This window comes from Mastigoproctus giganteus, chromosome 14 (assembly GCF_048544385.1).
Source record: "Mastigoproctus giganteus isolate SK-2022 chromosome 14, ASM4854438v1, whole genome shotgun sequence".
NCBI classification, from domain to species: Eukaryota; Metazoa; Arthropoda; class Arachnida; order Uropygi; family Thelyphonidae; genus Mastigoproctus; species Mastigoproctus giganteus.
In genome coordinates, this window is record NC_143588.1 from 31,654,091 (window position 1) to 31,677,783 (window position 23,693).

The 23,693-nt window shown below is 37.1% G+C and overlaps 1 protein-coding gene across 2 annotated transcripts in view; it reads right to left on the reverse strand.

Moving 5' to 3' along the window:
• Fs(2)Ket (Importin subunit beta Fs(2)Ket) overlaps positions 1-23,693 on the reverse strand; it is a 277,390-nt gene that overhangs the window by 62,646 nt on the left and 191,051 nt on the right. Inside the window, exon 17 of one of the 2 annotated variants that reach the window (XM_090388864.1) lies at positions 1,124-1,208. In XM_090388864.1, coding sequence (XP_090244990.1) covers positions 1,124-1,208 — 85 coding nt within the window. Of the gene's footprint in view, positions 1-1,102; positions 1,209-23,693 lie in introns of both variants that reach the window. The other variant, XM_090388863.1, reaches the window with a different exon arrangement.

Genomic DNA, 23,693 nt, shown 5'->3' on the forward strand with positions numbered 1-23,693 from the left:
AGTTGGATGAATTAGTAACAAGGTCAAATGAGAACCAAAATGATCCCAAGGAGGAAGATCTCAACGTTGTTAGACCAGAATTAAATAGCAAATCATTAAAGGAAATCTTTAATCCATACAACTTTCAGAAAAGGTGGTGAAAATGGATCCTAGATTGATTTGGAAAGAAGCATCACGTTAACACGAAACCTAGAACACAGAAATTCAAAAGGAGCTCAATGAGAAAAATGAAGAAACAAACTTTGATTACGAGTTATTTTTCACCCGGCAACCCATATTCTTGATGGGTTTTTGAAAGATTTTTTTGAAATTTCTAATAAATATTAAATGCAATTTTAAATTGTTGCTTATTTCCATTTCGATGCCTTATGCTTGTATTTCACTATGTACTGTATGTGTTTGTCTATGTACATAGTCATTATGTAGGTACATATAATACATACATAGACAAAAATTTTAGACTACTTTTTCTTATATATTTCATATACTTTGGAATGGAACCCTTTTATTACTATGGGCAGCATAACTCAGTTTTCGCATTTCCGGTATTCGTGGCATTTCTCAGGAATGTAAACCCCGCAAATGGCGGGGATTTACCGTATTTTCAATTTTAGGTGTATCATTATATTTATTCATTCACCTTAATATTGAAAAGAAGTGATCCTTTTCAGATTGCAAATTTTTTCAAGTGAGCATTTAAAAGCAAAAGTAAGGTTTTTTTTTTTTTTTTTTAAAAGAACAAAAGTAAATCATGCTTTTATAATTTTAATAAAATCTAGAAAATAAATCTTACATAGATTTGTTGCACTTAAAAAAAAAAAAAAAAACGGTTTGGAATTTGCATTTTTTAAAAACAAACTAACATAAATACAGAAACTTCCTTTTACATATAACAAAATATGGAAAATGTAACACTAATTTTTTTCAAATCACTCAGTGTGGCCCAAAACCAAATCTAACTTTGAATATGGTCCCTGTAGAGAAAAGGGCGGACACCACTGCTCTAATCCAAAAGTAACAGATTGTCTTATTGTATTTCATCCTTCCATCCCACACACACACATATACATGCACGCACACATGCACACAAATATATACTTACGATTAGGGGCTGATTGATCACCTTTAAGGCCTTGGACAATGCCCGTGTATGCCTCCAGACATCCTTCTCGAAGTTCATTTAGGTAGTCCACCATGTCATAATCCGACTGAAAGTAGAGGGAGGAAAAAAAAAACCTTCAGAAAGCTGAAGTCATTTCACACAGAATTTTTACTGAGACTTACTATTTACTTTTTTTTTTAAATAAAAATATAATACTCTGGACAAACTGATGGTGATTGACTTGTCAACCCATTTTTTGCTCAAAAATAAAACTGAGCACTACTAAATTTATACTGAATGAAAAAAACAATTCTGTGATTGCATGAGAGAAATCATGAGAGAGATATCAGGCATATATTACTACTGAACAAAATAATAGACCCAATACCAACTTTTAAAAAGAACATTAGCATTAGTAGAGGCACATGATGCAAGAAAGCAAAGCTTATACAGCATCAGCCAAAAAAAAAAACAAAAAAAAAACCACACCTTCCCATTTCACTGATCCATTCATTCCAAATGTTTGGCTAGCTCTGCTTTGAATTTATTTAAGCTATCAACTTCTACAACAGATGGAAGTTTGTTCCAGCAATCAACTACCTGCTGGCTAAAGGCAAACTTCCGCACATCTATTTCTATTCTACAACTGTTTCCTCAGTTTGAAACTATGCCCCCCCCCCTCAGGTTTGTAACCTGAGCAGGAGGAAGGATCTCATCAGCATTGAGCCTGCTCAATCCACTCAAGGCCTTATACACCCCAATCAGATCACCTTGCAGGTCCTAGTCTTCAGAACCTGCAATTTGCAGAACCTAAGCCTTTCTTCATAAGAGCACCCTTTTGTTCCCTTCACTTGTTGCCCTTCTCTGTACTTGTTCTAGCAACATCCTTCCTAAAACGAGGTTTTCAGACCTGTACACAGTACTCAAGGTGTGGCATTAGCATATGATGCAACAAAGCAAGCTTATATTCAAACAAACAACTATAATGCAGAAAAAGAACTACCTCATAATTAGTATCAGCAGTACTGTGCTAAATTCCACTTAAGTCATTAAAAAAAATGGGGGAAAAACATTGAAATTAAGGTAGTAATTAGGTTAAAACTAAATCAGTAAATGTATTGAAACGTGACACATGAAGTTGATATACAATTTAATCTTGTAAACACTATCATCTGGTCACTGTAAACTAAACACGAGCATGGAACCTAATGCTAACTTTTAAACATAAAAATTGTAAAGTGCACACACGCAAAGGCTTGTTTTCCTGCTGTAAATCTTAGGATTTACCATGTCACTTTGATGGAAGACTGAAATTCAGATTTTGGTAGATATTAAATCATAGGGTTATATTTGGAAGGGTGGGAGATATATCTCCCATTCCCCATAATACCTTGTGACTATGCCTTTGATTAAAAATAGGAAAAGTGAATGAAGTAGGAAGTTATCACTGCTTTCCTTTTCTTTGCACTGTTGCCAATTATCTTTAGGGAATATGATATATACCTTCCCGTGCCCTTGTTTAAAAGTCAGATGTGATAATCAGACAGTGCATAAAGGGAAGTAATGCAAATTTCCTGCCTCATTCACTTTTTGATTTTTAAAATGACATGGAGAGAATATATCTGCTATCCCTGCAAAATTGCCTGGGTAAAATATTCACTGTATTGAGAACAAGTAATATATATATTAGCTTCATCAACCTTCTGCTCCTGCCCTGTGGCCATCCTGCTAAAGGATTTTCCACGTGATTCCAATCTGTTTCAGCATATATAAAATAACCGCTCATGTGGAACTTAGTCAAATGCTTTGCTGAAATCTAAATAAACAATGTCGAAAACTTCAGTCAGAGGATGGATAAGAATTTGCAAATGTGTATATCAAACAATATTTTATGAACACGAACTGCGAAATATTAGGATTTGCTGTATCAGAGCAGTAAAATGAGCAATTAGTATTAGTAATGGCCAGATGGTGAAAGGAAGCCTATGTGGCACCAGAAAAAAAATAATAATAATAAAATAAAATAAATACTTAATAAATAAAAGAAAAGGAAACAGACAACTTATGCATTTCCCTCTTCCCATAGGTAAATTCAGTTGACCTTTGAATTTCCCCAAACTGTCAGCTTCAACTACCCATGTAGTTAACTTATTCTAGTAATTTATAACTCAGCTAAAATAAAACTTACTGCAATCTAGTTTAAGCATCTCTCCTGATATCTTAAATTTATGGCCCCTAGTTCTAGAATAATTTATATCTGTGAAAATTTCATCCTTGTTCATTTTACCTTTGTCTCAGTGCCTTAAACACTTCGATCAAATCTCCTCTAAGGTGCCTAGTTCCAGAGCTCTAAAAACCCACATAATCGAAGTCTTTACTCATATGGACTCTGTTCTGCTGAACTCACCAGGTGAGTTACCAGTCTTTGGACCCTTTCAAGAATTCAATGTCTTTTTTTTCTGGGTGCAGTTTCCATACTTGAACACAGTATTCCAAGTGTGGTCTAAAAATAGCCCTTATATAATGGGATTATGATGTCCTTATCTCTACTACTTATCTTTGATAGCTCATCGAAAGGACACCATGGGCCTTCCTTGCAACCTGTCTACAATGCTCAGAGAACTTCATGTCTGACCGTATCTTAACTCTCAAGTTGCTTTCTTCCACTATCGACTTTAGTTCAACTCCACCAAGTGTATAAGCAATTTTGGGGTAACTGTTCCCCAGGTGTAGGACCTTGCCCTGTGCTGGATTAAAGCATAGCTGCCAATTTTCTGACCATCCCTGAACCCCAGTTCCTTGGAACCCCAGTTCTTACATTAACCCAATCTGAGGAATAACTATTTACCACAACCTTCTGCTCCTGCCCTGTGGCCATCCTGCTAAAGGATTTTCCACGTGATTCCAATTTATCTAGGTCACTCTGAAGAAACTCTGCTTGGTGGTAATCATTTACTATTCTACCAATCTTTACATCATCTACAAATTTAGACATCATGCCCTTCATCGATGTCAATTAAGAAAATCAAAAATGACCGTGGTCCCAATACTGATCCTTGGGGAACCCCAGTTCTTACATTAACCCAATCTGAGGAATAACTATTTACCACAACCTTCTGCTCCTGCCCTGTGGCCATCCTGCTAAAGGATTTTCCACGTGATTCCAATCTGTTTCAGCATATATAAAATAATCGCTCATGTGGAACTTAGTCAAATGCTTTGCTGAAATCTAAATAAACAATGTCGAAATTATCCAGCTCACAAGTGACCCTGTCAAATAAATAGCTAACAAGATTTCTTAAACACGATTTTCCCTTTACAAAACCATGTTGCATATCCTTCAGAATTTAATTTCTATCTATGTGACCTGAATTCCACCCTTGATCACTGCCTCAATGCTTTTCCTTACTACTGAAGTTAGATGAAAAAAAAATGGATGCAAAGAAAAACAGCAAAGAGTTTTTTATTTATGTAAACTCTAGAAGGAAAGCAATGAATCACATTGGACCACTTAAGATAGATGGGTTGAATACTGATGATCATGCTCAGGTAGCTGATAAACTAAATGAGTATTTTGCATCTACATTCACACATGAGGAGTTATTCAATGAGGGTAGTGCCAGAAGTTTATCAAACGCTAACAGGGTGCTAAGTGATTTTGTAATAACTGAGAGCAAAGTGCAGGAGAAATTATTAAAGTTAAACATAAGGAAGGCACCTGGCATGGACAGGATCTATCCAGTTATATTAAAGGAGGCAGCAAAGGAGGTAAGCAAACCCTTAGCCATAATTATGAGAATTTCCTTGGACTCGGGGGAGGTCCCCATTTACTGGAGGTGTGAAAATGTATTATCAATTCACAAAGAGGGTTCAAAAGGTAACACAAGTAACTACAGACCTGTTAGTTTAACTTGTGTTCCAGGGAAAATAATGGAATCACTGGTTAAAGAAGCATTGTAGGATCATCTAGACAAGACTACAGTAATAGTTAAGACACAGCATGGGTTTGTTAAAGGGAGGTCTTGTCTGACCAATTTCATTGGATACTATGATGTGGTCACAAAGGAACTGAATGCCAAAAATAATTTTGATATCATATACTTGGATTTCAGGAAAGCTTTTCATACTGTTGAACATGGAAGACTACTGTACAAATTGGAGAGGTATGGCATTAAGGGTAAGTTGCTACAATGGATAAAGGGATGGTTCAGTGGGAGACGACAGAGAGTGGTAATCAATGGACACTGCTCTTCGTGGACAAATGTTATTAGTGGAGTTCCCCAGGGTTCGGTGTTGGGCCCATTGTTGTTTTGTATATTTATCAATGATATTGATGAAGGTATATCAGGTTTAATGTCCAAGTCTGCAGATGATACAAAGGTTGGCAGGGTTGTTAACGACAGTACACTATTCAAACTGAATCTAGATAAGTTGGGAAAATGGGCTGAGAAGTGGCAACTGAAGTTTAACATTGACAAATGCAAAGTACCGCATATGGGTAGCAATAACCGAAGAGAAACGTACCAACTGTGTGGTACTACACTCAGAGAAGTGGAAAGTGAAAAAGACCTGGGGTAATTGTGCAGTCAAATATGAGGTTTAAAACTTGTATGGGGAAACATTCTAGAACACTCGAGACTTCAGATTAGGGGAAATCTGCTGTGGCTGAGCACTTCTGGGAGGAGAACCATCAAATTTCTCCAAGCAATGCTGCATCATGGATCACTTGCAAAAGTACTGGCACCAGAAATGACTCAAGAGTTTGCAGATTTGTTCTTTGTAACATAATACATGTCATGAGCTGTTATTGCCCTAATGTTATTTAAGGATATGCCACAGCAGTAATGTTCCACAGTTGATAAAGGAAATGGCCATCTTTGAAAGCTATGGTGTTGTTTGTTTTATTATCACTTTTAATTCGTATTTTTTTTTTTTTTTTTTTGTATATTTTATCTATATTTTGTAACTTTTAACTTTACAGTTGTCAGGGAATTTTATTTTTGTATCAAAATTTTATTCTGTTTTATTTTATCTTAATAGTTTTGGTCATATACAGCATATTCAATTGCAACTAGTATGAGCCGTAATCCCAACCCCAAAGGCCTATTTGAAAAATAAGTCTGAAATAATCTGAAAATTTAGAAAACTACTCCAAGAGCAGATCTCTTCATGATTTTTCATATTACTGATTACTGATACTTCATGATTTTTCATATCTGCACTCAACAAGATTTGCTTATTCTAAAAATCTTGTTGAACAGTGATAAAATATAACTGTAACTGTAACAACTGATGGAACTGTAACAAGAAAGTTGTAGGAAATGTCAGGAATCATCATCCAATTAGGAAGTTAGTGTCCATTAATCATCAGTACAGCCAATATCTTATAATGGGGACTTTCTTTCCAGATATTGACTGAACTTTGTGGGTTGGTCACCCACACAGTAGCAAGACTTTTGTTGATTTACTGGATGACTATTTCCTACACCAGCATGTTAGAGAGAGCATACTCTTGAGACGATTGTCAGCAGTAACCTATGATGCATTAAGAGCCTGCAGATAAAAGACTCACTAGGTGGCAATGGTCACAATGTATTGTGGAATTTATTTAAAGAAAAGGTGTAAATACTGTCAACTGCAAGAGAAAGGGCTTTTGCTTTTGTAAAAGTGAATAGAGTGGTCTCACACATTCTAAATTCTATGCAGACCAACAAATGCAAATTCTAAATGGGAAGCATTCAGGGATGTTATTCACAGAATGCTATTAGGCTTTTTATATCAACTAGAAGATACAGTCCAAGGCACAGACCTAAATGGATGTGAGATAAACTGATGAGACCTGAGGCAGCAAAGAAAAATGCACAGGTTGCATATAAATTATCAGGTGATACAAGTGTCTACAGTGGATATAAAATAAGCTGAAATAAATTCACAAAGGAGGTTAGACTAGCTAAAGCATATAACAAAAAGTCTCTGGCAGAGAATGTGAATAAAAGAAGCAAAGACTTTTTTTTCTTCACATGTAGGCAGTGGAAGGAAGAGGTTGAATCACATTGGTCAACTAGATATTAGTGGATTAACTGTTGATGATCCTGCTCCAGTTGCAGACAAACTGAATGGGTATTTTGCATGTGCATTCAGACACGAGGAATTTTTTAGGGATGAGGATGCCAAATGTGGGTCAAATTCTGGTAGGGAGCTGAATGATTTTGTGATAACTGAGAGGGAAATGGAGAAACTGTAGACTTTAAATGTAAAAAAAAAAAAAGCACCTCGGGGTATGAATCTACCATTATATTAAAGGAGACAGGAAAAGAGGAGAAACCTTTTAGCTGTGAACATCCCTGAATTCAAGGGTGGTCTCCATGGACTGGAGACGTGTAATGGGACAGTTATATAAAATCATGTGATTCCAATTTGCATGAGCACTATAAGAAAATTTTTAACAACGCCACTGATGGGATAAGACAGGCAAAATCTGATCAGGAGAAAGTGCTAGCAAAGGGAGCTAAGAGCAAGTTTAAAGAGTACCTACATGAATACGAGAAATACAAGAGTAAATTCAACAGGCAATTTAACTGGTTACAAATGAAGCTCCATAGAAAGCCCATCAGAAATTGCAAATGAGTTGAACACTCTCCTCAACAATACACTTCGTCGTCGACTTACGACCTATGCTACTTACGACAGGCCGCACTTATGACCACAAAAATAGCAAAAAACCCATTATTTAAACTATATAAGAATTGGTTAATTTTAAACTAAACTAATTATAACATTAGGTATGTAATAGTACACTGCAAAAATTCAAAATGAATGTTTATGCAATCTTCAGAATCAGTCACGTTGGGATAATTAATTATAAGTACCTCCCTAATCAGCACACCCTACCCCCCCCCCACTCCTCTAAAACATGCTACTTAAGTTAAAAATAAATTTTATATGTACAGTATTGCCTGGCGATATTTGTAAGCTATAAATTGTCTATGCGATACTGACACGCCGGTAAACTGCTAGCGATTAATTGCTGGCGGTGAATTGCGGGTGATAAACTTTCCTAGACTCCTCTCTCACATACACTCAGTCGCTTTCAAGCATCTGTTGCGTGTGGTGTATTAATTAAAATTCTGCTGAAATACTGTACCCATAAAATGTTTAGTAAAAGGAAAATTCCTTCATCTACATATACGCTAGCTAAGAAGTCAAAGAAAACTATTGATTTAGAGTGCAAAATAAAAGTTATCCAGCAGTATGAAGGCGGAAAGAAAGTGAATACGATAGCACGTGACTTGAAGTTATCACATTCCATGGTATTGACGATACTTAAGGACAAAGAAAGGATTCGGGAAGCTGTGAAAGCACCTATTAAGTCTACAATTTTAACCAAACAATGACAGGGACCTATCCATGAAATGGAGAAATTGTTGTTTATGTGGATGGAAGATTTAATACAAAAAAATACACCCATGAGCCTTCACACAGTGCAAGCGAAGGCTAGAGGTTTGTTTCAGAGTTTAAAATCACGCGACAGAGACGATTACGCACAAGATTTTCAGGCTAGTACTGGGTGGTTTAAGCGTTTTAAAAAAAGATTTGCTTTGCATAATGTACATGTCACAGGAGAAGCAGGAAGTGCAGATGAAGATGGAGCCAAAAAATTCATTGATAGTTTCAACTCTTTAATCAAAGAAGAAGGTTATCTACTGGAACAAATATTCAACGTAGATGAAACCGGCTTGCAATGGAAATGCATGCCTAATCATACGTACATACACCAAGAAGCAAAAAGGATGCCAGGATTCAAAGTTTTTAAGGATCGGTTAACTTTGTTGCTTGGTGAGAATGCTGCGGGTTTTAAGCTGAAGCCCTTTCTCATTTATCATTCAGAAAACCCTCGTGCATTTAAGCACATCAACAAGCACACACTGCCCATTTACTACCGCTCAAACCCTAAAGCTTGGATTACTCAAGCACTGTTCGAAGACTGGTTCATGAACTGCCTCATTCCCCAAGCTCGTGAATATTGTGCGGAGAGAGGTATCCCTTTCAAGATTTTATTTGTTATGGACAATGCCCCTGGACAACCTTCATCATGATGTTAGAGTGGTTTTTATACCACCTAACACAACCGCTCTTATTCAACCCATGGATCAGGGTACTATTTCAGCATTCAAGGCTCACTATCTCAGAACGACTCGCACAAGCCATCGAAGCGATAGATTTTGATGCTGATTTATCTTTGTGAGACTTTTGGAAACAGTACAACATCCTTCAGTGTATCAAGAATATTTTGACCGCATGGGAATGTGTAACAAAGAATTGCATGTCGGGAATTTGGAAAAAGTGTCTAAAATGTTATGCGAATACTACATTTGAAGGATCTGAAAAAGGAGAGGAGCTGGAAGTGATTAAAGAAAAAAAATAGTTAAACTTGCAAAAAATCTTAAATTAGAATGTGAAATAGAAGACATAGAGGAGTTGCTAGATTGTGAGCCAAAAGAACTTTCGGATGAAGAGTTGATTGAATTGGAAGCACAGAGAGTGGCACAAGAAAAAGCAAGGGAGGAAGAAGAGAAGCTAGAAAAGAAATTCACTGCAAACGGTTTATCAGATTCTTTTTCGCAACTGAATAAAGCTCTCGCCAGTTTCAAAGCAATGGATCCTAATGTCGAATGATTTACAAAGATTGAACATATCATTCAAGATGCTGTGAGTTGCTATCGTGAGATATATGAAGAAAAAAAGAAACAAACTGTTCAAACAAAGCTCAGCATGTTCCTCATCAAGAAAACATCTCCTACCTCAACCCAAGAACATGACCCTGATGATCCATAACCCAGCACAAGCAAAGATTAAAAATTGATTTTGTAAATTTCATTTGTATTAATTTTTACATTAATTTTAGATTGTACTTTTATGCTTACATTATGTACAGTATTTTTCACATTTTTATGTGCAATATAATTATAGATTGTAGTTTTGTATTTTTACAAACAGTATGAATAATAAACCAATTAAAATGTAGAGAAGGTTTGAATTTAACCTCCTAGAGAAGAGATAGCCTAGGCGTAGAAATGAAGGTATGTACAGTATAGCGATACTGTAGAAATGAAGGTATGTACAGTATCGCTAAGTAAAAGATAAAAACATTACTGTATTTAAATTGTAGAAAAATAACATTACTGTAGAAAAATAAAAGACGATAAAAAGTTTAGAAAGGTTAAAAAATACTGGTAATAAATATATGGCCGACATACGACCAGATTGACTTACGACTTGTTAGTCAGAACAGAAGTCGTAAGTCAATCTTTAAGTTTGAACTTATATTCAAAAGCAAGCTTGAACCCATGGGAAATGTTGAGTAAGACTGCAATAACATAAGTGATAGAATGAATCAGAGAAGCATTTGTTGGAAAATGCTACAAGAGTTAAGGGAGTACAAAGTTGCATGTGAGTGTCTCTTCAAACTACAAAGGCGGGCAAGATCACAGAAACTGTGACTAAGGATGCAAATCAGAACTATCTCAACAAGAATAGTATCTGTATTTATAAATGATATTGATGATGGTATATCAAGCTTAATGTCCAAGTTTGCAGACGATACAAAGGTTGGCAGGGTTGTCAAGGACACTACTGACACTATGCTGCTGCAACAGGATCTGGAAAGGTTGAGCAGATGGGCTGAGAGGTGGCAAATGAAGTTTAACATTGACAAATGTAAAGTACTACACATGGGAAACAGCAACCCCAGAGCAACGTATCAACTCTGTGGTACTACACTGACAGTGGTAGAGAATGAAAGGGACTTGAGGGTGGTTGTGAAGGCAGATATGAAGTTCTCTGAGCAGTGCAGACGGGCTGCAAGAGTAGCTCATGGAATATTGTCAATGATATACAGGAATTTTTCCAGCAGGGATAAGGAGGTGATTATTCCATTGTATAAGGCGATGGTCAGGCCACACCTAGAGTACTGTATACAGGTCTGGAGGCCTCATTTCAAGAAGGATGTAGAGCTGCTGGAACGAGTACAGAGAAGGGCAACAAGATTAGTGAATGGAACAAAGGGGTGCTCTTACGAAGAAAGGCTTAAGTTTTGCAAATTACAGTGTCTGGAGACTAGGCACCAGCGAGGTGATCTGATAGAGGTGTATAAAGCCTTGAATGGTTTGAGCATGCTCAATGCTGATGGGATTCTTCCTCTAGCTCAGAATAATCACCTGAGAGGGCATAAATTCAAATTGAGGAAAGACAGATGTAGGATAGACGTGTGGAAATTTGCCTTTAGCCAGCGGGTGGTTGGTTGGTGGAACAGACTTCCATCCCTTGTGGTGGAGGTTGATAGCCTAAATAAGTTTAAGGCTCAGCTGGACATGTATTTTGAACGAACAGAGGGGTGAAGTGGAAGTGGTTTTTTTTTTTTTTTTGGCTGATGCTGCATAAGCTTGCTTTCTTGCATCAAATGCCTCTACTAATGCTGATGCTAATCTTGAATAGATCTAGCAAAAGTTCATAAACTGGAATTCATGTCTGAACAATCTAGCAAATTACTATGATATTAAGAAATTAAACAGTTGTAAGCAGTTAATAATTTTGAAGCTTTCAGTGCTGTCCCTTGTGGAAGACTGCTCCATAAACTAGTAGCTGGAGGTCTGGTAAGAACCTATGCTGAATTGCAGGGTGGCTGAAAGGTGAGAGCCATAGAGTTGGCATAAATGGTTAGTTTTTGCAATGAACCAACAGTGTCATGGACCAAAAGTGGTGTCAGGCCCTCTCCTATTTCAAATTTTCCTAAATAATATTGACAAGGGTATCTGAGGACAGTTGTAAAAGTTTTCTGATGATTTTAAGGCAGTGAGGGCAGTTAACAATTCAAACCAGTCACAATGTTTCAAAAAGATCTGGATCAGTTGCATCAGTGGTCCAAAAATATGCAACTAAAGTGGAGCTAAAAGTGATTCAAGACAAAAAAAAAAAAAAAAACACAATATTATGATTCAATCTGACATGAAATTTTCCATGCAGTGTAAACAGGTGGCTACTATGGTACTCATAGAAACACTGGAAGAACTTTGCTAGACATTACCAGAAAAATGACAACTTCTGGAGAATGTTCAAAAAATGACCAGATTAGTGATTAGGGCAAACTGATGCACATATGACGAACAACTTAGAAAGTGGCTTCTAAAGTTTAACTAGATATCTAAGAGCAGATCTGAATGAGGTGTATAGGAATAAGTTGCCTCCAACATGGCAGATGAGTGAGTCTGGCTAAAGATCTCCCCACAGGTGCCTGGTCTTGAGACGCTGCAATTTACAGAACTGAAGCCTTTTAAGGTAAGAGGACCCTTTTTCTCCCTTCACCAATCTGGTTGCCCCTCTCTGCACCTGTTCCAGCAATCTACATCCTTTCTAAAGTGTTAGTATAACCATGGCTTTATACAAAGGGGTAATCAACTCTTTATCCCTGCTAGCAAAGTTTCTGTACATCTTGGACAAAACCCCATGAGCTGCCCTGGCAGCATGTCTGCACTACTCAGAAAATTTCATATCTGCCTTATCTGTACCTTAAGTGTAGTACCACACAATTGATAAGTTACTCAGATTACTGCTACCCATATGAAGTATCTTGCATTTGTCAATTTTGGCATACAACTGCCATTTCTCAACCCCACCAACCCAATTTTCCTAGTTCTCATTGCAGTAGCTCACCCTGATTACTGTCATTAACCACCCTGCTAACTTTTGTATCATCTGCAAACTTTGACATTAAGCCTGATATACATTCATCAATATCATTAATAAATATTGAAAACAGCAATGGGCCCAGCACTGAACCCTGGAGGCTTCCACCGATAACATTAGACTTATTTCCTACAACCATCTCCTTACAGTTCTACCAGTTGTTTCAATTCCAGTTTTTTTCTTTTTTTTTTTTTTTTAAATGTACAGCAAGATTTTTTAGAATATACAAATATTTGTTGAGTGCATATGTGAAGTATGAAAACATCTGTTCTTGAATTCAACATGCATTTTCCACCAAATTTTCCTACTTTTGCACTACCAGCTTATCCAAAGCTGTTTTGGGGTACAATAATTTCAGTATTCATTTTTTCACATTTCCTCAGCTCTATATTCCTTATGTTTAATAGCCTTTCTATGAATGATCAATTCTCTTTTATCCACCTTCATTACTTTCAAAAAACAAAATCACCTTAAAACAGCAAAATTACAGGATTGCCATTGAAAAAAAAAAAAAAAAAAAAAGAACTACTCTTTATAACGGCTTACACCATGTTGCCTTCAACTGCGTGCAATCCACCTTGGACTATCAGATGTACAGAGGATTTATTTAAGTTGTGTGAATGGGACTAATGTCTAATAATGTAAATATTTTTCTTGTTTGTGGTCATAAAAGCCAATACTGGCAAGATGTACCATGGGTAACAGTTTCGAACAAATGGAAAGCTAATGCTAGGATAATAAGATTAAATAACTTTGAGGGGTTGGTTGGTTGGTAGTTTGCTTAGTAGGTTTATGACACATCAGCATCAAACACTGATAGGTTCAGTCTCTAAATCTCATAGTATGATAAGTCCAAAGGTATCAAATATAAATAATACAACTAATTAATATATTCTAAAATAATATAACACATTTATAATATCAAAGCAACTCCAAATAAAATTATATAAATTAATAAGTTATTTTTAACAAAACTAAAGAAAATTATGAATTGTTAGGTCAAGTTCAGGGGGAAGATACTATGTCCAGAGCTAGAATGTTTGAACGGCACAAACAATTTTTAGAAGGAAGAGAGAATGTGGAAAACTACAAACAACAAGGCCATCCAGTATCCACGAAACCTAATGAAAATGTGAACTGGGTAAAGTCACTTATTTGAAATGATCAGTGTTTAAACATTAGAATGGTTGCATTAAACTCAAAATGGACAAAAAAAAAAAAAAAAAAAATTATCTGAAAATTTAGGCATGAAGATCAAAGAATGAGAAGACTACTCCACATTTGTGAAGATAGCGAAGATCCAGACTTTGAGTACAAGAATCCCTCGATTAGCGCAATTAATTAGTTCGTAAAAATGGCGCGCTATATGAAATTGCGCTAATCGAAGTTAATAATCAATACAAAATAGCCTAATTCATTCCAAGACCTACAATATACCAATCAATATTTTTAAAAATATGTATTTTTATGGAAATTTAATGTACAGCAGCATAAAAGCAAAGGATAATTATAAATATTTGCAGTACAGTAATCAAAAGTTTATTGAAATTAAAAAGTAACAATATATAACTCATTTTATTTCTTTGTAAAATATTTCAAAAGGCTGGTTTATGCGGACTTTTCTTTCTTCCTTTCATCATAAACAATAAATTGTTCATGGATACACATCTTTTTCAATGTTCCTGCGAATTTACACACTGCACTCAATATCTGGGTCTGAATCCATGATTAGTTGTTTCTCAAATTTTCAGCTGCGCGAAATATTTTTCTTCAAGTTCTTTTAATGTAAACTTTTCTTCAACATTTTCTTCCTCGCAAGTTTCCACCTCGTCACATGCTCATTGTTCATCAATATTAAGGTCAGAATCACTTAATTGTTCTGAATGTGATTCCAGCAATTCGCGAACATCACTGTTGTCGATTTCATCAAAGCCTAGATCTCTTCCAACATTTGCTATTTCATCAATAACAGTATTGACACGAGTGAAACTACAAAAATAATTTGCACAATGTGGCAAAATATGCTTCCAAACTGCTCTCATATTGCTGGATGTCACTTCAGACCATGACTCATGAATATTGTCTATTGCTTTCCTGACGTAATTTCTCCAAAATTCAACTAAAGAAACTGAACCACCTCCAGTTGTTGCTTCAATTGCTTGTGCAAATGTTCTGCATAAATAATAGGCCTTAAAAGTAGTGATTATGCCTTGATCCACAGGCTAAAAAAGACTTGTCGTATTTGGAGGTAAAAAAATAAATCACCTTTTCACACAAATCAGAAAGTGCTGGTGGGTGGCCCGGGGCATTGTCTAAAATTAATAAAATTTTGAATGCAAGATTATTTTCTTCACAGTAGGCCTTAACTTTCGGACAAAAATAGCTAGTGAACCACTCTTCAAATAAAGCTTTTCTATTAGAGCGGCAAACAACAGGTAGGCTTGCTTTATTAAAAGCTTTACCGAAAGATCTGGGAGTTTCATTTCTATAGATAATCATGGGTTTTAATTTCAAATCGCCTTCTGCATTGCCTCCCAATAAAAGTGTTATTCTATCTTTGGAAACTTTATAGCCTGGTTGAGCCTTTTCTTTTTTTGCTAGAAAGGTTTTTTTTGGCATTCGTTTCCAAAAAAAGGCCTGCTTCATCAACAATTTTCTTTAAAATTTAAGAATATTTCATGGGCTGCATCTTTATCTGCACTTGCTGCTTCTCCAGTCAATGCAACATTATGCAGTCCTGTTCTTTTCTTAAAACGTTCAAACCAGCCTTTACTGGCAGTGAAATTTTCTTCCGTTTCAATCACTTTTTCTTTTGAAGAACTTCAAACGTTTTCTTCAGTTACTGCTCTACCCAAGTTTTCTATTGTTGACTTTTCCTTTAACATTGCAAAAATACTCAAGGCTTTTGTTTTTATGATCATTGTGCAGATTGGAATTCTTTTTTGATTGCAGTCTTCTATCCAAATGGCTAAAAGACGTTCCATATCAATCATTGTAACACTTCTATTTCTTGTGGTTTGTGTGTACGCCGACGATGAAGCAAGCTTACCTTTTTTCCTTATATGCACTGGCTTTACTTAAAATCATCCAAACTATTGATTCAGGCATTCCAAGATGTCTGAGAAATTTGTATTTTACTCTCACCATCTTCAAATCTTTTTATGACATCAATTTTTTCATCTAACTTTATCACTTTTATTTTCACTAAAGGCACTATCAGATACACTTTTGCTTTTATCCATAGTTAATAATTACATAATATATAAAAATATTTAAAAGAAATTAATGTAATTAATTAGTATGTACAGTAATTGAAGTAAACAATGTGCAATGGCGGGAGTCTGCACGTTAACACGCATCGCAAGAACAACTGAAAGCAACTGATCTGCATGTACGTAATAAATGCGGTGCAGCTGATGTTGTCCTTCATAGTGCATAATGTTAGAAAATATTTCAATTGTTGTAATAATACACGTTTGAAATAATCAGTTTCTTTTTATTTTCTTATGGCAGAAAAACAAACTAGCTTCCCACACTGTATCTTGTGTTCGTTTTTGTTTATTTCTCGATAACGCTTCTCAATGGAGACGGTATGACGTGACGCGAAATAAACAGTAACTCCATTTTGTGAACACAGCCATGCGCTCACAAAGAAAACAAGCGACGTGTTTCTATAATGTTCTCTAATGTTATGCATACTTTAGCAATGTATTTACATTTGTAGCATCACCAGCTTCAGTTTCTTTAGGCCAAGCCAAAATACTGCGCTAATCGAAATTTTGATTTGTGCTAATCGAAAATTGTTAGCTAAATATAAACCATGCTAATTTGAGTCTTGTGCTAATCGAGGGATTCCTGTACTGTGATTACTTGCAATGCAAGTTGGCTGTTCCAGTACAACCCAGAAACTAAAAGACAGACAGCACAATAGAAAACAAAAATGTTCCAGACCAAAAAAAAAAAGCAAGAATCTCAAAATCAAAATGAAACCCATGCTTCTTGTTTTCTTCGATATTAAACATGGCTTAATAAATTCCCCACCAAATCAGAATTGTCTATCAAACACACACACTGAAGTTCTGACAAGGCTGCATTAAAAAATTCGACCTGAATTGTGGAAGGATGGTTGGATGCTCCATCAAGAGTGCTCTAGTACACAATGCACTTTGTCCACCAGTTTCTGGTCAAAAACCAAATCCCTGTGCATGAACACTCCTATTCACAAGACCTAGCTCCCTTGAGAATTTTTTTCTCTTCCCTTAACTGAAAAGTGTAAAAATTAAGGGAACCCATTTTTCAGTCCATTGAAGACATTCAGAGAGAGAGAGAGAGAGAGAGAGAGAGAGAGAGAGAGAACACCAAAGTGATAAAACACTTACAGAAGATGATTTCCAGAAATGCTTTTGTACTTGGAAGTGCATGGAACTGTGTGTGCAAGCCAATTAAAATTTATTACTTTCATTAAATGTCCTTGTCAATTAATTAATTAAATTGAATTTAAACAGAAATCACACCCAAGATCAGAGCAGCAAAGAAAAGGACACAAAGTAGCGGGATTGCCGTGGCTCGGGGTATAACCGAAGGGATCAATTCTCCAACGCATTACAGTCTAAAAAATGTGCATATGCAGTACTCATGATGTGGCCTATTATCTTATAAAACAGGCGAAACATGTGAAATGTATGCAAACCGATGCATAGTACATTTCACAAGTTTTTGGAACAGGAAGAAGACATGATCTAGGTAAGGAGAATGTCTGTGTGTGTTAGGTGCAGAGAGTGTGAAGAAATTAGGCACCTACTCAGCAATCTGATGGGCATCTATGAGAGAGTGAGAAGTTGGGCAGATGCCCTCAAAGGAATTAAAATGGTGGGCCCATCAAGCTCTTCAGTGCACCAACTCAATGCCATAGCTCACTCTCATGCAACAAGCAACACAGTGGCAATCTTCAAAGTAGAATGCACTGGCCCCACAGGAGCTAGTTATTGTCAGTGACTCAATTGTTAGGGAGTTGGGAAATATATTGTGCAAAAAGAATAGGTGGAATAGGACCAGCGTATGTATGCCAGGACAAAAGTTGATTACATTGTAAGCAGATAAAGGTACAAAAGGTGATATTGTTGTACACGTTGGCACTAATGACATTAAGAGTAGGAGATCTGCAAACATACTTAACAAGTATTCGTAAATGTTGGGGGGGGGGGGAGTTGTGAGTTAGGGTTAAAATTGAAAGTGTCTGCAATTCTGCACAGACACGATAGGAGGTAGTATATGACAAGAACCTTGTCAATCGATTCAGCCCTAGAGATTGTGTGAGGCTCATGAGATAGAAATTTTCTCAACACGGTCCATGCTTGTTAACAGGAGAAACTGCTTCTACAGGGATGGGCTATTAATGATGTTATTAAGGCAGAGTTAGGTGGATTGGAAAACTGTTAGCTTGGAGGGATTCACAGTAGCCTCAAGCAGAGGTGAAATCCCTCCTCGGGCTCTGATCCAAGCCCGAGGCAGGATTCAAACCAGCGACCTTTGGGTTGCCAGGCAGGCACTTTACCCACCCGGCTAGCCCGGTCGGCAGGTGAAAGTGATTAGTGCACTGATTCTATTGGAATGAGCAGCAGCCTAGAAAGCAAGTTGCTGTGGATTTCAAGAACTGCTGGTAGTCATCATGAAACAAATAAATACATGGGCTGTGTTAGTAAGAACAGGTGCATGTATACTTGCATGTACACCAATACTAGGAGTATAGTAAATAAATCTGATGAATTTTGAAGTGCAGGTCAAGACATCAAAGGTGGATACTATTGGGATATCAGACATTTATAAGGAACGCAGAATTGGAATTTGGGGGGGTAAAATGCGTACAGAAAGGATAGGGAAGGAGGAGGGCTATGCTTTTAGTTAAGAAACAAAATCTAAGGAAATGCATCCAGCTGACATTGGTGGTTGTTGTTGTTGTTGTTTTGGTTTTTAGGAGCATTAGCAACTAAAGGCCATATTGCTCTGGGACCATGCGCTGGTCATTCCCTGACCTTTCCGCATCCTCCATATTTGGTGGTGACGGGTTCGAACCCTGGTCCAATCAAGAAGCGTGTGATACGCACTGCTCCTCCTTCCCACCTGGCTACGGCGGCGCCTGCTGACATTGGTGAACAGTGCAGTGTTGAGTCAGTTTGGTGTGAGATTAGCACTCGGAAAGCAAAAATGAGGGTAGGAGTGTGTTATAGGCCTAATGACTGATGAGTACAATGAACAACTATACAGAGAAAGAGTGGGCCAGTAAATCAGATTGTCTTATAATGGGGGATTTTAACTTCCCAAATATTGACTGGAACTTATGGGTTGGTTACTGGCACACAAGCAAAAGTTTTGGGGATTTATTGGATGAGTAAAATAATATCTTCTTAATATAATACTAATATAATAAAATAGTAAAATAATACAATACTCTTCATCTGATTATCAGCAATGATTATTCATGCATTAAGAATTTGTAGATAAAGGAACCACTAGGTGGCAATGATCATAGTGTACTGATGTGAGATTTACTTAAAGATGTATTACTATCAGGGGTAAAGGGAAGGGTTTTAACTTTCATAAAGGTGACCACAGTGGTTTCAGACAGTCTTTAAATTCTATTAAGACGGAAGCAGCGGGATCAACTGATGATGTTAAGTTTCCATTTCTAAATGGGAAACATTCAAGGAAGCAATCTTAGAAGCTACTAGGCTTTTTGTTCCAATTAGGAAATACTCTTCAAGGTTAAGGCACAAATGGATAACAGATTAATTAACAAGACTCATGGCAGAGAAGAAAATGCACAGGATGCATACAAATTATCAGGCGACAAAGAAGCCTATGGTAAATATCAGCTAGTCAGTAAAAAAGTCACAAAGGAGGTTAGGCAAGCGAAGGCAGATTACAGGAAATCCTTGGCTGAGAATGCAAAGAAAAACAGCCGACTTCTTTACTTAAACTACAGAAGGAAGGGAATGAATCAGATTGGCCCAATTCTAACCATTGGTGCAACTGTTGATGAACCTGCTCAGATAGCTGACAAACTGAATGACTACTTTGCATCTACATTCACATGATTAATTCTGTAGGGCAGTGGAAGACAGAAGCTTATTAAACTAACAGGGAGCTAAAGGATTTTGTAATAACTGAGAGCAAAGTGCAGGATAAATTGTTGAAGTTAAACATAAAAAAGGCATCTGGAGTGTATGGGACCTATCTAGTTATATTAAAGGAGGCAGCAAAGGAAGTAAGCAAACGCTTTCACTCAGAGTGGAGGTCCCACAGGAGATCTGCAATTGTATCCCCAAGAGTGACAAATAATTAAGGGCCTGTTAGTTTAGCTTCTGCTACGGGGAAAATAATGGAGTCACTGGTTAAAGAAGCACTGCAGGATCAGCTAGACAAGACAGCAGTTATAATTCAGACAGCATGGGTTTGTTAAGGGGAAGTCTTGTCTGACCAATCTGATTGGATACTGTGAAGTGGTCACAAAGGAACTTCATAAAAAAAAAATGATTTTGATATATACTGGGATTGCAGGAAAGCTTTTGATACTGTTGCATATGGAAGACTACTGTACAAATTGGAGCAGTATAGCATTATGGGTAAGTTGCTACAATTGATACTGCTCTTTGCAGACTAATGTTATTAATGGAGTCCCCTAGGGTTCAGTATTGGGCCCACTGTTGTTTTATATATTTATCAATGATATTGATGAAGGTATATAAGGCTCAATGCCAAAGTTTGTGGATGATGCAAAGGTTGGCAGGGTTGTTATTGACAGTATGCTACTGCAACAAGATCTAGAAAAGTTGGGTAGATGGGCTGAGAGGTGACAACTGAAGTTAACATTGACAAATGCAGAGTACTGCCCATGGGTAGCAGTAACCACAGAAAAATGTACTATACTCAGGGTAGTGGAGAATGAAAAAGACATGGGGGTAATTGTGCAGTCAAATATGGGGTTTTCTGAGCAGCACATACATGTTGCCAGAGCAGCTCATGAGGTCTTATCAGTGATATACAGGAATTTTGCTAGGAGGGATAAGGAGGTTATTATCCCTTTTGTATAAGGCAATGGTTGTTATGTTGTTATTTGGTTTTTTAGGAGCATTAGCAACTAAGGCCATATTGCTCCGGTGCGGTGGTCATTCCCTGACCTTTCCGCATGTTCCGTATTTGGTGGTGACGGGCTCGAACCCCGGTCTAATCAAGAAGCGTATAAGGCAATGGTCTGGCCACACCTTGTATTCAAGATGTGGCCCGACCTTAATTTTCCCCTTCTTAAAATGAGGCCTCCATACAGGTCTGGAGGCCTCATTTTAAGAAGGATGTAGAGTTGCTAGAGCAAGTACAGAGAAGGGCAACAAGACTGATGAGGGGAACATACGGATACTCTTACCAAGAAAGGTTTAAGTTCTGCAAATTGCAGTGTCTGGGTCTGGAGATTAGATTGAGGTGTATACAGCTTGAACTGTTTGAGCAAGCTCAATGCTGATGGGATTCTTCCTCCTGCCTAGATTACAAACCTGATGGGGAATAAATTCAAATGGAGGAAAGACAGTTGTAGACTAGATGTCCATCTGTCATGGAAGTTGATAGCTTAAATAAATTCAAGGAGGACTGAACAAACTGAAATGAGAAGTGTGTGATTTTTTTTTGCTGATGTTGTATAAGCTTTCTTTCTTGCATCATATGCCTCTATTAATGCTAATGAAGGGAATAACTTGTGAAGAATGAAACATTTCATTATATTTAAATGCTGCACCAGCTTATGCTTGTGCAGCATAAGCCCCAGGCTTCCTTACACCATATGTCTAATAATAATATTAATTCCTCATTTACCTCCATTGCATCCCTTATCCCACTAATAACAGGCTGAGTCGTAGTTGGGGGGGGGGGGTATTTAGATGCTATGACTACTTGATTGATACTGAGATGAGCGTAGCAACTGTTTTTTCTTCATGTGCTTGTGTCAACAAGTAGCAGGCATGGAACTGAAATATCAGTTTATGTTGACATAGAGCACTTTCACAAAACCACTTGAGTATAATTACCTGTTCTTTGCCAGCATTATCCACTTCTTTGCTTTTGCATATGGGATAGTCAGGAAAATCTGTCGATTTTCTGGATGTGTTTCTCATCTTTCCACTGTTGGCATGCCCTTGAATAGGCAGGATGTCCATCACCACAATTTAAGTATGCTGGTTTCAGAGAAAGCATTCTTTAGTACCATGTTCCTTTCTGCCACAGCAGGAGAACCATGACATACCATCTGCAAGTGACCAAATTTTTAGCATCTAAAAGATCAATGGATTAAGCCCTTATGGGAAGTTAAAATGTCCTGCCTTGATGGAAGCAGGTAGTTTAGGTAGGGTGTAAATTTAAAGATAAGAACCCTAGTTGGAACTAGTTTTCCCTGCTTACACATGAAAATCATCTTAATGGCTGTTACTTCTTGGTCTCTTAATTCGGTAAATTTCCTCTTCGGATATTTCAAGGAGACCCCATGGTCTTGAAATATCCGAAATGACAGCTACTATGGTACTACATGATATATTAAGTATACTATGTAGTGTTATTACTCTAAATGCAATGCCAAGAGACAATGTTTGGAGGAGCAATTGCAAACATTGTACTGAGGAAGTTTCTACTAGAATGTCATCCAATCTAAATTGTTTTATCAACTTCCAAGATCCTGCTAGCCCTTCAAGACCCTTCTGAATGAAGAAGAGTGATATTTTATCAATTTCCTTTTTTCATGTAGAATTTATAATAAGAAAACATGGAACAGTACATGGTGCATCTTCTGTTCAGTGCTTCTTTTTGTTTATTTCATTTTATTCAGTCTCACTATTGGGTATAGACTTGTTAGAGGCTACAGAGGAAAAGGGATTAATTTGAATTACTTATTTAAATTTAAATAATTTAAGTCGGCATCTTTAAGGCTCTCTACCCACCAAAGTCCAATGAGGGGATGTCAGAGACACCTAGATCCTATCCCATACATCGAACATGTCTTTATCCTGTCCCAGGACAAAAGGGAAGGAGACCTAGTAAAGTAGTTGATCCTAGCAAGCAGACTTGATAAGTGACTGATTCTGAATGGGCCGAAACAGGACCTCCCCTCTTGGCCAAAGCAGGAACCAAAGTGACGCATTAAGGCTGGGGCCCCTCAACCAATTTCCAACAAGTCCACAGGTTGCAGTGCGCAACAAACAAACTGAATTCTAGTGATAGTGATCTATAAGCAGAGTTCTCAGCAGAAAAATTTGCAGTCCAACTTCTCTACTAGGGATTTCATTGGACTGCTTCATATCATCTGTCAGTTATTTTATCTCCATCCCCTCTTCATGTTTTTCATGCCATTAGTGAAGATGTTCAAGGGCAGGTGTGAGAGCTGGATCCCAGTTATGCCAATCATTAGAGCCGGCAGTGTCACCGGGAAGTACCCCCCCCCTCACCATATACAGGTTTTCAATGTGGGGAGGTTGAAGATACAAGACTATGGTCTTAACTGTGTCTACAGCAACATTTCCCAAAATTTTTTAGTCAAAGAACACTGTTCATCTCACAATATATTTACAGAACACAAGTTTAGCGGGAGCCAAAGAACTTTGCTAATATTTTTTTTACATGCAACGCACTGTGCATCAGGAGCATCTTTATTTCCAACATATGTCAAGCCAAAATTCAAATAACTGTCATCATACTTTCGTTTTTGTCTTTTTTGTTCCTGTTTTTTTTTCATTTTGGATAACAAAAGGCTGTGATTGTTCATCCTCACCGTGAAGCGTGACAATATTGTGTTCGTTTTAGTCCCTAGTTTATG